Source organism: Parus major, chromosome 7 (genome assembly GCF_001522545.3).
Source record: "Parus major isolate Abel chromosome 7, Parus_major1.1, whole genome shotgun sequence".
NCBI lineage: Eukaryota > Metazoa > Chordata > Aves > Passeriformes > Paridae > Parus > Parus major.
The window spans coordinates 37,660-51,023 of NC_031776.1; the positions used below are offsets into that span (position 1 = coordinate 37,660).

At 42.3% G+C, this 13,364-nt stretch overlaps 1 protein-coding gene across 3 annotated transcripts in view; it reads left to right on the forward strand.

Moving 5' to 3' along the window:
• Positions 1–6: 6 nt before the first annotated feature.
• TRAF3IP1 (TRAF3 interacting protein 1) overlaps positions 7–13,364 on the forward strand; it is a 27,094-nt gene continuing 13,736 nt past the window's right edge. The window contains exons 1-10 of one of the 3 annotated variants that reach the window (XM_015635414.1): positions 7–208; positions 1,054–1,122; positions 2,454–2,615; positions 3,449–3,589; positions 3,734–4,108; positions 4,139–4,246; positions 4,905–4,982; positions 9,344–9,419; positions 11,333–11,431; positions 13,094–13,175. In XM_015635414.1, coding sequence (XP_015490900.1) covers positions 86–208; positions 1,054–1,122; positions 2,454–2,615; positions 3,449–3,589; positions 3,734–4,108; positions 4,139–4,246; positions 4,905–4,982; positions 9,344–9,419; positions 11,333–11,431; positions 13,094–13,175 — 1,313 coding nt within the window. In that variant the 5' untranslated portion in view covers positions 7–85. Of the gene's footprint in view, positions 209–1,053; positions 1,123–2,453; positions 2,616–3,448; positions 3,590–3,733; positions 4,247–4,904; positions 4,983–9,343; positions 9,420–11,332; positions 11,432–13,093; positions 13,176–13,364 lie in introns of those variants that run through there. The other 2 variants (XM_015635412.1, XM_015635415.2) reach the window with 2 other exon arrangements.

Below are 13,364 nucleotides of genomic sequence, written 5' to 3' on the forward strand. Positions count from 1 at the left end.
GTCCCGCCACGATCCCGGTTCGAGTCCGCGCCCGGCCCGGTCTCGGCCCCGGTCCGGTCTCGGTCCCGGTCCCGCTCCCACCGCGATGAACGAGGCGGTGTCGCGGCAAACGCGGGAGACTCTGGGGCAGGTGATCCGCAAGCCGCCGCTCACCGACGCGCTGCTGAGCAAGCCGCCCTTCCGTTACCTGCACGACCTGATCTCCGAGGTGGGGTCCCCTCGGGCTGGGTGGCAGCGCGGGGGATCCCCGGTGTGCTGTGTAAATCACGGGGGAGTTGGGGCATTTCTGGGGTTTGGGGTAGGAAAGACGCGTGTAGTGGTAGGAGAAGGGACTGAGACTGCCAGAGGCAGGGTTATTGGGATATTGGGAAGGAATATGCCACCCTGTGAGGGTGGGCAGGCCTTGGCACAGGGTGCCCAGAGCAGCTGGGGCTGCCCCTGGATCCCTGGCAGTGCCCAAAGCCAGGCTGGACATTGGGGCTGGGAGCACCTGGGACAGTGGAACATCGCAGAATCAGAGAATCACTGAGGATGGAAAAGCCCCCGGAGATCACCGAGTCCAAGCTGTGCCCATCACCCTGTCACCAGCCCAGAGCACTGAGTGCCACATCCAGATGTTCTTTGGGCACCTCCGGGGATGGGGACTCCACTCCAAGGCCTGAGCACCCTTTCCATGAAGAACACATTTCCTGCCACACACACAATTGACTTTACTTCATTTATCTGGTCTTTTATTATTTGTTTTAGTAAAAAATACTTCTGATTTTATGTAATCACTGGAAGACATCATCTTTATTGAAGGGCATTTGGTGCAGACTATTTTTAGGGTATAATTGGGGAACTAAAACAAATATGATAATTGAGGAGGTAAAAATATCTCTTAATTGATGTTTTATCAGGATAAGGATTCCAAAATCAGCTTCCTTCAGAAGGCCATCAATGCAGTTATGATGGTGACAGGAGAGCCACTGTCAGTGAAACCTGTGCCACACAAGATTTGTTGAGCAGAGGCTTTAAATGTTCCTAACTTACCCCATTTCTTCTGTTCTTTAGGTGATCAGAGTAACAGGCTTTCTGAAAGGACTCTACACGGATTTTGAGTTGAAGTCAGATAATGTCAAGGTGGGCATGGGACTTATTTATTTAGCTCTGAGTGTTCTCTGCAACTTGCCACAAGGTTGTTTTGCTCTTTTCTGTGTTCAGCACCAAGGACCTGTTGTTATTTTTGTGAAGAAGTTGTAAAAGCTCCTGCCTGTGGGTTATATTATGCATTCCATGGGGTGAACACCTATAGATTTGTGCACAGATAGGTTTTAAATTATCTTGTGGTCTCTCAAGAGAATCCATGGCCCTAAACTTACTGCTTTGTATATTTGTGTGTATGTATAAATACATATACAGGTGATATATAAATACATACCTTACATATCGTTTTTTAATATCCCAGGACTAACCTGTCTAGGATTTGCATTCCACAGTAGCTTTACTGCAGTATAAAACTGGCTGATGGCTGAAAGAGGAGGTTAATATTAGTACTGAAAACTCCTTTTCTTACATCCAAGGGTGACTTTACTCTCTGTTTGCTGCTTTCCCCTGATTTTTGGCTGAGCTGATGCTGAGTTCTCTGACTCCCAACCTGATTTGGGAGCTTTGGTTGCTGATTCCTGGCAAACAAAGCAGTGTTTGTGTGTTGCAGCTGATCCCATGGTGTTTGTTTAACGTAGCAACTGAAGTGTGAGCTCTGGGAGCCTGACTTCTCATCCCTCCAGCCAGTTTAGCATGTTTTAGTCACTGATTAATGCGTGTGTTTACTTCTGTGACTGCTCCTACCCCTGTCAGGATAACTAAAATTAAGTCATTTATAATCAAATTGCTGTTTGTTTTGGGGTTTTTTTGATAGTGTCCTTGTTGACTCAAAAAGCAAATTTGTCAGCAGTTCCTGATCACATCTTTGTTGCACCTTCATGCTGCTGTCTCTCTGAGCATTTCTTTCATAAATTCCTTTCACAGCCCATGAGTCTGTGGGGCTTTCCAGAGATCAGGCAGAGGAGATCAAAATCCTGGAGTGTAGGAGAAAATGTCTCAACCTTGAGTTCCTCTTCCCAAAACTGGTCAGGAGGAAGACTTGGCTGCTTCCTTACTGTGATCTCTCTTGGACTTGTAGAAGATCAAGAGAATAATTTTTATCTGAGTAATCAATAGGAAAGAGCTGTAAGGAGGACTGAAATCGTGAAAGTTCCTTATTTGTGAGGACTTCTATAAAATTTTAATTGGCTTTACTTCATTTATCTGGTCTTCTATTTTTTTTTACTTCTGATTTTATGTAATCACTGGAAGACATCATCTCTATTGAAGGGCAGTTGGGGCAGGTTATTTTTAGGGTATAATTGGGGAACTAAAACAAATATGATAAATGAGGAGGTAAAAATATCTCTTCATTGCTGTTTCACCAGGATAAGGATTCCAAAATCAGCTTCCTTCAGAAGGCCATTGATGCAGTTGTGATGGTGACAGGAGAGCCACTGTCAGTGAAACCTGCACGAGTTGTGGCTGGACATGAGCCCGAGAAAACCAATGAATTCCTTCAGGCAATTGGGAGGTGTTGCTTAAATAAGGTGGGACAGAGTTATTCAGATTTTATGCACACAGCAAGCAGGGACAAGAGGAGAGCTCAGGCCTCAGGCTGGGCCAGGGGAGGCTCAGGGTGGGCAGCAGCAGGAATTTGCCCATGGAAAGGGAGCTCAGGCCTTGGCAGGGGCTGCCCAGGGAGCTTTGGAGTGCCCATCCCTGGAGGTGTCCAAGGAACACCTGGATGTGGCACTCAGGGCTCTGGGCTGGGGACAAGGTGGGGATCAGTCACAGGTTGGACTTGATGACCTTGGAGGTCTTGTCCAACTCAAATGATTCTGTGCCTTAATTACTCCTCTGCTGTCATTAATTGCACAGCAGAGACCCTGTAATAGCAATAACAGCAGAGAGAGAGTTCATGATCTTTAGCAAGAGTTTGAGCCAACTTCCCACACAAATGCATTCTGAATATTAAGGATTTTAATGTTCACTTTATTTGTTTGTCTTTTAATAACACTTATTAGATTCGAAGCACAAAATGAAGCCTCAGAATCTTTAAAATTTTGGGGCACAGACACACCAATTATACACTCAGTTTCTCACCTTTGACTTTATCTCCTTTCAGTCAAATCTATAATTCATGGAATGAAAGTAATTTTTCCACTTTGTTTTTTTTAATTATGGAAATTCAATAATGGGGAAATTTGATAACTGGTTGAAAACAACTGCAGGGGCTGTTCTTACACAGAATTATTGCATTCTTTCATGAAATTATTATGTTTTTACACTGAATTGTTACATTCTTAAAATAATATTTAGTGCATTAATTATTTAATGAAGCAGTTTGTTCATTTCAGTGGTGTTTTTCTGTTCCTTGCAGCTGTCCAGTGATGCAGCTGTAAAAAGGGTCTTGGCTGGGGAAAAAGCTGATGCTAAAGGGAAACCTCCACCCTCTAAACCTCGAGATAAAGAAAGCAGAGAGCCCAAAGCAGAAGAACAAAAGAGCCATAGGGATAAAGAGGTATCATTTGCATTTTTAGGGGGTTACAGGGGTACCATGATTTATTTATTTGGGGTTGTTTTAGCATTTTTGTGTTTATAGAGTCACTGTGGGGTTGAGTTGCCATGTGTTGGAATTAATTTTTAGTGTTTGCCTTCTTTTTAGAGCAGGAGAGACACTGAAATTAAAGAGAGAAGCTCCAGCAGAGACAGAAAACCCAAAGGAGATTTGAAAGACAGCAGAGAAAGAGAGAAGGAGAGGGATAAGCAGAAGAATAATGAAGAGAGGCACAAAGACCCTGAAAGTGACACCTTGAAAGAAGCAGAAAAACAAGAGAGGGAGAGAAGCAAAAGCAAAACGAGCAAGCAAGGAAGAGAAACAGAAAAAAACAAAGGAAAAGGAGACCCAGAGCGAGGAGATGACCTCGGGCATGATAAAGGACAGGGAAGAGAGAAAAGACATGAAGGAGGAAGGGAAAAGGACAGGCTGAAAGGAAGAGACAAAGATAAGGCCAGGGACAGAGAAGGAGAGAAAGAAAAGGCCAGGGACAGAGAAGGAGACAAAGAAAAGGCCAGGGACAGAGAAGGAGACAAAGACAGAGAGAGAAGAAGAGATCGGGACAGAGAAAAAGATGGGGAGCATTTCAGGGAACATGGAAAGGAGAAAGCAGAGAAAAAGGTAATTGAAATGTTATTTTGGGGAAGAACTTGCCCCATGCTGTGGTTGGGACTGTGTTTGTTCCAGTGGCCTTCCATCTTTGCATTCCTGCTCATTCAGCAGGAAGGGACCTCATTCCAAACCCCTGCCATGGCAGAGACACCTCCCACTATCCCAGGCTGCTCCAAGCCCCAGTGTCCAGCCTGGCCTTGGGCACTTCCAGGGATCCAGGGGCAGCCCCAGCTGCTCTGGGCACCCTGTGCCAGGGCCTGCCCACCCTGCCAGGGAGGAATTCCTTCCCAATATCCCATCCAGCCCTGTCCTCTGGCAGTGGGAAGCCATTCCCTGTGTCCTGTCCTGCTCCAGGCCCTTATTCAATTCCCTCTCCATCTTTCTTGCTGGCTCCCTTCAGGTGCTGAAGGGCCTTCTCAGAGTTGGAAGGGGATGGTGTTGAAGGTCTGTTCCAACCCAAACCTGGGTCCCAAGTCTGGGATTCAAGGATTTTAAGTCTTAAACTGCCTTGAGAGCCCCCTCTTCATTGCTTTCCATTTTGTTGTTATTCTAGTTCCTCTTCCTCTAAATATTTCCCATTCAGTCATTCTATTCTGTTGGTAGAAATTCAGGATTGATGGACACCCAAATGCTTCTCTTGGATCTAAACCAGTTCATTTCTTTCCAGCCCTCAGATTCAGAGGAATCCATGCTTAGAAAACCACAGAAGCCAACTAAAGACAGCAAGTGCCAGCCAGACACTGAGGTTAGTAGTGGAGGAGGTAGGAATATTCAAAGTGTTGCATTTTGATTTGAGAATCTGCTTGAAAACAATGTAGGGTTGAAAGGTAGGGAAATACCAAGTTGTAGGGCTGGGAAATACATGAGATAGATGTTTCCCTGGATTTTTTGGTTGTTTATTTATTAAAAATTTTTCTGAGCTTAGACCAAGAAAAAAAAAGTCTACTCCATTTATTTAATTTTGCAGATTTTATTACTGTATATTGATGTTTTAGACACTTCTTAGGATCACAGACTGGTTTGGGTTGGGAGAAAGCTTAGAGCTCATCTCTTCCAACCCCTTGCCATGAGTTTTCTTTATCCTCAGAATCTTTCCTGGAAAGCTGATAGGGTTTTTGTATTTATTTTTGAATTTTAGCACAAGTTACTGTTTTGGAAAGAAACTGAGTCCAGTGTTGTTTCAGGGTCCATGCTTTGCAGCTGGAAGAGCAGCTCAGTGCCCCTGCACAGAAGCTGCTGCTTGTGACACCATTGTGCCTCCATCTGCTGCTTCCTGATGACCTGAGGCAGTTTGGGGAATTATGGAGCCACGTGGCCAAATGTTTAAAGAGGGAGACTTCAGTCAATGAACCTACACAGGCTGAGGAGAAACAAGGCAGGATCCCAAGTCTAGCAGGAGTCTCTGTACCCACTGACATTGTCTTGTCTTCCCCATGAGATGACATCTGTGGCTCTTCCTTGACTCTTTAAGTTATTGGCAATGGGAGGGAGAGATTATAAAAGAAGTTTTTATTTTTAGCCTCCAGCAAATATTCATGGCCAAGTCAAACCTCCTGCAAATTGGGTCCCTAATGGAAATTCTGAGCCTCATCCCAAACTCTCGTCGTGCTCTTGGGCACCAGAATAATGCAGCAGGGCAGTAAAGTTTCATTTCCCCTCCTAAGTGCTTTTGGGAGGGATTCCAAGGCTTTGGAATTATTACCTGAAATCCAGATGGCATTCCTGCCTCTGCCTGCTTGTGTAACAGCAAAGGCTGCTTGTTTCTGAGGTGATGAAAACACAAACTTTAGAGCAGAGTGTGGCAAATGTCATAATCTTAAAGCTGTGGAAGGGAGAGGTGACATGAAAATGTGCCCAGTGAATTTTGGGAGCTGAGATAGCTGCAAAAAGTGATTTAGAGGGAATTCCAGCAGGAAATCATTGGGAATTACATCTGCTGGACTAGGGTTGATCTTCTGGTCCTCACAGAAGTTTGCCAGCCTTTATTTCCAGGGATTTACCCTGGTTTAACCCCTGTGGCTCCACTTGGGTCACGTGGCAGGGAAACAAATGTATTCAAAAGCAAGCAAACAACTTTCTGTGCACATGAAGCACATTGAATCATATTTTGTGGTCTCTGCTGCAGAATTAATAACTCTTCAGCAACTCTCTTTAGCTTTTTCTATGTATTTTTTCTATTGATAGTTACTGTATATATATGTATATATATTCACTGCAATAGAAGTGAAACAGTTTGAGGCAGTACCCAACAAGTCAGCCACTGTTTTTTTCTCCTCAGGATTAACCTATTTTAACTTTTTACAGCATTTAGTTTAGAGAACAGATCAATTTAGATTTTTTTTTTAATATTCTAAAAGTACAGCAAAGCTGTCACTTCAAGTTTAGTCCCTGGCTTTGCTTAATGAGATTTTCTCTATTCATGCAAATCTCAGTTTTTCTTGCTGCTAATTATCGACACCAGCTTTCAAATCTGCTTAAGGCTGACTTTTTTTTTTGTAATTTGAATGTATTTTTCTGTTGCCAAAGAAACTCTTTGTGTTACCCAGTGTGCAGTAGTCATCACATGGGTATCCATAATTTTCTGGAGCTAGAAGAAAGCAGGGATAAGTAGGAATTAAGAGACATTTGGCTACCACATGGCAATCAGAAGCTGCCTCAAGGCTGGCTCTTGCATCCCACAGTCTGGGATCAGGGTTGAGTCGTGTTCTGTTCACTCTCAGTCCATCTCAGGGAAAAAATCAGATTTAAAATGGCCTTTTGGACATTCTAAATAATGAAGATCATTATTATTTCGACTTGACAAGAGGTGGAGGAGGTCAGAGCATCTGGTGCTGGTTGTGGCCACAGAACAGGTAAATAATTTCCCCCCGAGGCCAAACACCTTGGAAAAGTCTCTTCCATGATTCCCATGGCAGCTGGAACTCTTGGCTAAAGCTTTCTGTAATATCCTGTTACTTCTGGCCACTTGCAGAATGGGTTTGATTTTTGCCCTGCAAACTCTATTGCTCTGGAAGTGGTCACTTAAAGCAGCCTCTAAGTCCTGCCTAATGAACTTCTGTTCATCTTGGAAGTTATTTTGGTTATGTAATGAAACTGTGGAATTAAAAAAAAAAAAAGACAGCAGAGAGATTCCATGGAAATCTGCAGGAAGTGGTTCAAATATTTCTGTTCTGGAGCTGGGAATGTCCCTGTCTCTGGTGTCACTACATCAGAAATCCATCATTTAAACTTGCTTTAGAGATTTTCCTCATCTCTTTGTGTTTGAGAAGTTTTAATTTGCAGAATCTAATACCAATAAAACATCATCTTGTGAGATTTCATGTGAGGAAAAGGTAATTGATTGATGTTTTCCTAATAAGTCCTATCAGCACAGCACTCAAGTTGGCCTTAGCAGGTGGAGATCTTTCCTTGTATATGGTTTTATTTATATAAAATTATACCTGCACACTTTATATTGCAGAGATGGAAAAATACCTCTTGGCACTGTGGATTTAATTAGGAGAAAAGTACTGTGGAGGGTTGATGGAATAAAACTGCTGTTCACAGACTTAATTCTTATTTATTATTAGAGAACCATCAGTAGAGCTGATGAATTAGAGGGGGAAATCACAGTGGCTTATTTTATAATGAGCTCTGAAACACTAGGAAATGTTTTCTTCTGTCTTGAAGTGAGACTTGGCCTCTTTAAAGGTTAATAATGAGGACAGAGCAGCAGCCTGGATGGTTTGCAGAAGGCTCTGGATCCTCTCCACATGGAAACATAATTACTCAGGCCTGGGAAGCGTGCATGCATCCATCAAGGATTCCACTGTAATGTGTTTTTTCCAGGATGGTGTGAGATGAAGTGTAAGATTTCCCTTTAATGGCTCCAGTGGCTGCTTTTCAAAGCCTTGAAGGGGAATAACCTCTTTTATCTCCCTTTGGAAAGCCCCCCAGTCATAAATATCCTGGGCTTTCTGTTTTTGTGTGCTGCCATAGCGGGTAAACGTCAGCTTTCACCCTGCACCTGCTGCACCAGCCTGCACATGTGGCTCCACAAAAATCCTGTTTGTAGCCATATAAATAAATGACCAAATCCCCTCTTGCAGCAGGCTCAGCCCCTCTTGCCAGCTCTGTCCCCACCTGTGCTAATAATGACCTCACCCAGAGAGCTGCTGGGGCTGGAGTGTGCCAGATGTGCTTCTGACGGGGTTGGACCTTTCTTTTCCCTCCTTCCCTGGTGTTGGGCTTGTGGAGGTTATTATGAAGAATTAAAATTAAGATGCATCACTTGAAGGTTGGAATTCTGCCTGGTTTTCCTTAGAACATGCCAGAATTTCCTAAAGAGGAAAACCACTTCCTTCTGGTGGAAGCTGTCCCTGCTCTGGGCAGGGGGTGCAAGGGATGAGCTTTAAGGTCCCTTCTACTCAAACAATTCTTTGATGGCATAAAAATGGCAGAATTTGTGGTTCTCAGGTTATCAGTAGAAACATTGGAGGTGTTTTCCAACCTTTATCATGATCAACAGGGCTGACAAAAAATCTTGGATGAAAACTGCAAAAAAAGAAAAGCAGATAAGGAAGAAGATCTGGGAAGGTGCTAAGCATATCTCAGGATTTTTGGGTAATAGGCAGGATTTTTATCCAGGGAAGTTGCCATTTAATTAATGGACTGTGCAAGCTTGGTAGCACAATTTTTTCAATCCTTGCTTCTCTTTTGGACTGAAGTCTAAAAGGTTTTTCATCAGGTTGAAGAGGAGCTGTGTGTCTGATGCAGCTGAAACACAGAGGTTTGAGAGATTGTAGGCATCTTCCTCCTTTTTGTAACCTTTTTATTCCATGGGGTTGGATACTCTTAGTTTGGAAGTTGTTTTTCCATCAAATAAGTTCACATGAAAGAAAATAGCTGGTATTCACCCAGGAAAAAATATCCACAGGTTGTGAGGGAAACAAACTCAACATAAATGTGTGGATCAATTATTTAGTCAATATTTGATATCTGTATAATACTAAGAAAAGCAACACAAGGAAGTAAATTTTAGATATAATATTTAAATCTACTGTTATATAAATTTGAGGGCTTTTATTTTTTTTATTTTTGTATTTTTTGTTTTGTTTTGTTTTCCAGAATGAGACTCCTGCAAGGATATCAAAGCAGCCTTCAGCAAAAGGATCAAGGCATCGCTCCAAGCCCGGAGGAGAAGGTAACCACAGGGAGGATATTGTTATTTCTATCAAATATGCTGGAGGGTTATTGAGTAGGAATAGCAGAAATACTTAAATATCCTCGTTTATGATTGTCAGGGTTTGGTTTGTACTCCCAGCCTGCATTTGTGAATCCAAGAGGCAATTTTCCTGCCTGGATTTGGGATATAGGAAGTGAGACTCTGTTCTGTTTGCTCTCATTCTCCATGCACAGTTGTAGATACAAATTCAGCCTGCTTTTGGTATTTTCTGTGTAATTACTCTCTAAATGAGCTTTTAGACTTGTCTGCAACTATTTCTGACATTTAACATTTGTTGAATGTTTACAGCAGAGCAAAGTGAAGGTTTGAGCCTTGAAATGGCTTTAATTTGGTTTAATAGGCCATTGGGCCAGCCTTTCCAAATATATTACTGCTCTGTGGAGGTGCTTCCTTGCAATTATGTCACCAACTTTTGTAATTCAGCCCTTAAATACTGTATTTACACACTGCCTGGAACGTGGATTGTGTTCAGGATATCCCAAATATTGTACATCAGGAAGAAAGGAATCTTAGCTTAGCACTGCCATCCCTTTGTGTAGGAAACCAGGAGGAAGAGCCTGGAGAAACTCCTGGATAAAGAATAAATGTGGCTGGTACCCAGAGCTCAGACAGCAGCAGTGGAACAATTTCTGTCTGTATTTCAGTGCCTTTCCCCCTCCTCTTATTTCAGTGATTGATCCTAATTCCCTTTCAGTGCTTTGTGCCCCAGTATTTTAATCCTAAAGAAGTTGTCATTGTACACAAATCACTTTAATGTCTCTGTTCAGAAGATTCAGTGACACCTGTGAGTTGATGCCTGTTAAAACCAGCCCAGCACTGGTTAAAAATTGGTGCTGTTTAGACTAATGAAGATCTTCATGCACTTAATTTGCCACTCTCATTATTATTAATCTATATAAAGAGATGGTGTGTTGCTGGGTGTCTTCCCAAGCACCCATGTGGTTTTTGGATTTCTGTTTTAGGTTTTCATGTGTCTGAGGCAAAATACTGGAGTTACAGCAGTCCTGTTTGCAGGATAATGAATAGCCCTGTTTGGGCACCTTGAATACCTTGAAAAAATGCTGGCACTTGGGATCTGAATGTGTGTTAATTTAGGAGCCTCATTCAAGTTGGTGCTAGAAAATAGAAATTTTGATGTCACATCTCTTGTGCTGTGAAGTCTGAATAATTTGGCAGCTGAAAAATCCCTGTCTGGATTCCATTAAAACTGCAGCCTTATTTTACTACTCAGTGATCCTTAGCTGATCCTAGAACTTCTTTTATTTCCCAAGATTTCAGTATGATTTGTTTTATATGGCACTAAACTGCAGTGACCAGACACACCCCATTTATAGGATTATCCCTTTAAAACCAGAATCCAGTTTTCCTGATAAGTTTAATACATGGAACGACTTTAGAGTGCATATTTTAAAATACTCCTCCTTCCCTGATGCATCACTTAAATTTTAGTTTACCAGAGCCAGGAATATTTTGGGGCATTACTCCTCTTTTTTTTTTTTTTTTGACACAGTGGAGCTGCCATAATCCAGAGGGTAGGAAAACTTTCTGGAGCTGTGCACACTGGTGATGATGATCAGAGCTTTCTATTTTATCCTCTATTAATTGGAAATAAATCAATGTACAACAGGAGAGAATGTCTCTTCTCCATGGGCAGATAAATTATAGAGGTTTATGCTGAATATTTCAGGAGTTCAGTCAGCACTCATTTGAAAAGTCTTTGTGCACCTTGAATGTGATTTATTGACACTGAAGAGGGTTTATTAAACCAGGGTAGCCCTTAAAGAAATCCTAGCAGGTATTTAGCTTGGCTTTTTATTTTGAATTTTTATTGGCTCTTGGGTTTCATTTGGCCATAAACTGGTTTGTTACAGGAGCTGTGGACACGAGGAGTGTGGCAGATGGGATTTCAGAGGATGGTGCTGCTGAGCTACAGGAGAGAAATGAACCAGGCCTTGCAGAAAAACAGAAAGGTAGGGAAAGTGCCATGGAAAGCCCAGCTGGAGCATTTGGGTCAAACCACGCAGCACAAGGATGTAAGGAGGGTGATTGACACTTAATCCAATGTCTGCCATGCGTTTTAATCACATCTGATTCATATTCTGCCTTGAAAAATGTCCTTCCCCTGATAAAGGAATTCTAATTTCTTTTTCCTGTTCTTCTTTCCTGTCCTTTTCCAAGAGGCAGATGCTGCACCTGAATCCCTTGGTGGCTTGTTCTCTGTAAGAAGTGAATCTTTGCACGTTGCCTTTTTGTGCAGCTCTTTGGGAGTCTCGGTGTTTGCATTTTACAGGATTCCAGAGGAAAATTCCACCATCCCTGCATTCTTACTCCTCCATTTCCCCCCTGCCCCAAGCTGGATATAGCTCCCAAGACATGGATTTGTATCCAGCTACAACACCCATGGAGCCATGGAGCAAAATGCCGGAGGAGGAGCTGGAATTGCAGCAAAAAGCTGCATTTTTGTTCCCTCCAGATCCACATGCTCAAGCTGCTTGGGAGAATGGATCCCATGGATGTGGGAGGTGTTCCCAGCCCACCTTTTGGCCTCCAGGGCCTCTGGCTGTAGCAGCCTAATGAGATATGGATGGATGGCCAAGACATTTGTGTGACCTTCCCCAGCTGGCAGAACTTCCCTGCAAATTCCCTTTCATCTCTTGGAGCTGTCTTGTCATTTGGGATGTGTCTGGGATGGAAAATGAATTCATGTTATCATTAGGATGGATGTAAGAGGAGTACCCCAGGTTCATTATTGATTTGGATTGGATCCCCTGCTGTATTCTGAATCAGAAGAATAATGAAGGTTGGAAAAGATCTCCAGAATCATCAAGTCCAGCCTATATAATCGACCTTTATTTTATTGACTGATCTTGATTTTCAGCTTTATTCACCAAGGCACTGTAAACCCTTCATTTTTTAGGTTCAGGACCTTTAAGTTCCCAAATCCAAGCCGTTCCATGAGGCCAGGATTATAAAACATTGTTTATTAGCTGAAATAAACTGATTTTCCTGGATCTTTTAGAGCACTATTTCTGTCTGTTTCAGTTATATTTTGTTGCAGAGCAATGAGGCTCTGTATCCCAATTTTCCTGGCCCTGGGAGTAGTTCCCAGGTTCTGGATGTAATTCCTGTTGTGTGCTTCATGCCTGACTTGATCAGATTGCAGAATAAATAGAACTTTTCTGAAAAATCAATGTATTTGTCATTTACAGATGAATTTGCCAGAGACTCAGTAAGATTCCAGTGACAAAAGAACAGCATACTACATAGCTGAAAACTTCAAACACAAAAAAGTGCTTTTTAATAAATCAAGCCCTTCTCTAATGTTTTTTGTCCTTTTTGTGATGTATTATGAAATTTTCAAACATAATTAGGCTGGGTTTAGATGCTTTGAGTAGGCTCTACTCAAGGTGTAGCCACCACCTCAACCAAGAATCCCAGTAGGGGAAGGGAAACAAAAGCATTGAGTGAGATGATGTCATTTTCACAGAGGGGGGAATTTTACAATATTAAGAAACTTACAAAGAATTTTAACTGTTTTTTTTTCAGTGCAGTGCTAAGATTCCAAACACTGTCATAAAAAACCGAGGTTTTCCTGGCCCAGCTAATCTCCAATTTTATGTTTTGTTTAATAGAAAGAGAAGAGGAGAACATGGCTCCTGAAAAGCCTGGAAATGGGGAAGCACCTCCTGATGTCCCACCTCAGCCTGCCCAAAGGTGTATTTCCATCCTTTATTATGTTCTTAGTCTATAAACTGTTTCCATGGAATGTTAGCAACATTTTTGAGGAGAATATTGCATTCCCTCTGTGGAATCCCTAAGGATGGGTGTTGTGGATAAGGTGAACTTGCTTTTTAATTTGAATGTTTGAATTTCCTTTCTTTTCCTTTTCCTTTTCCTTTTCCT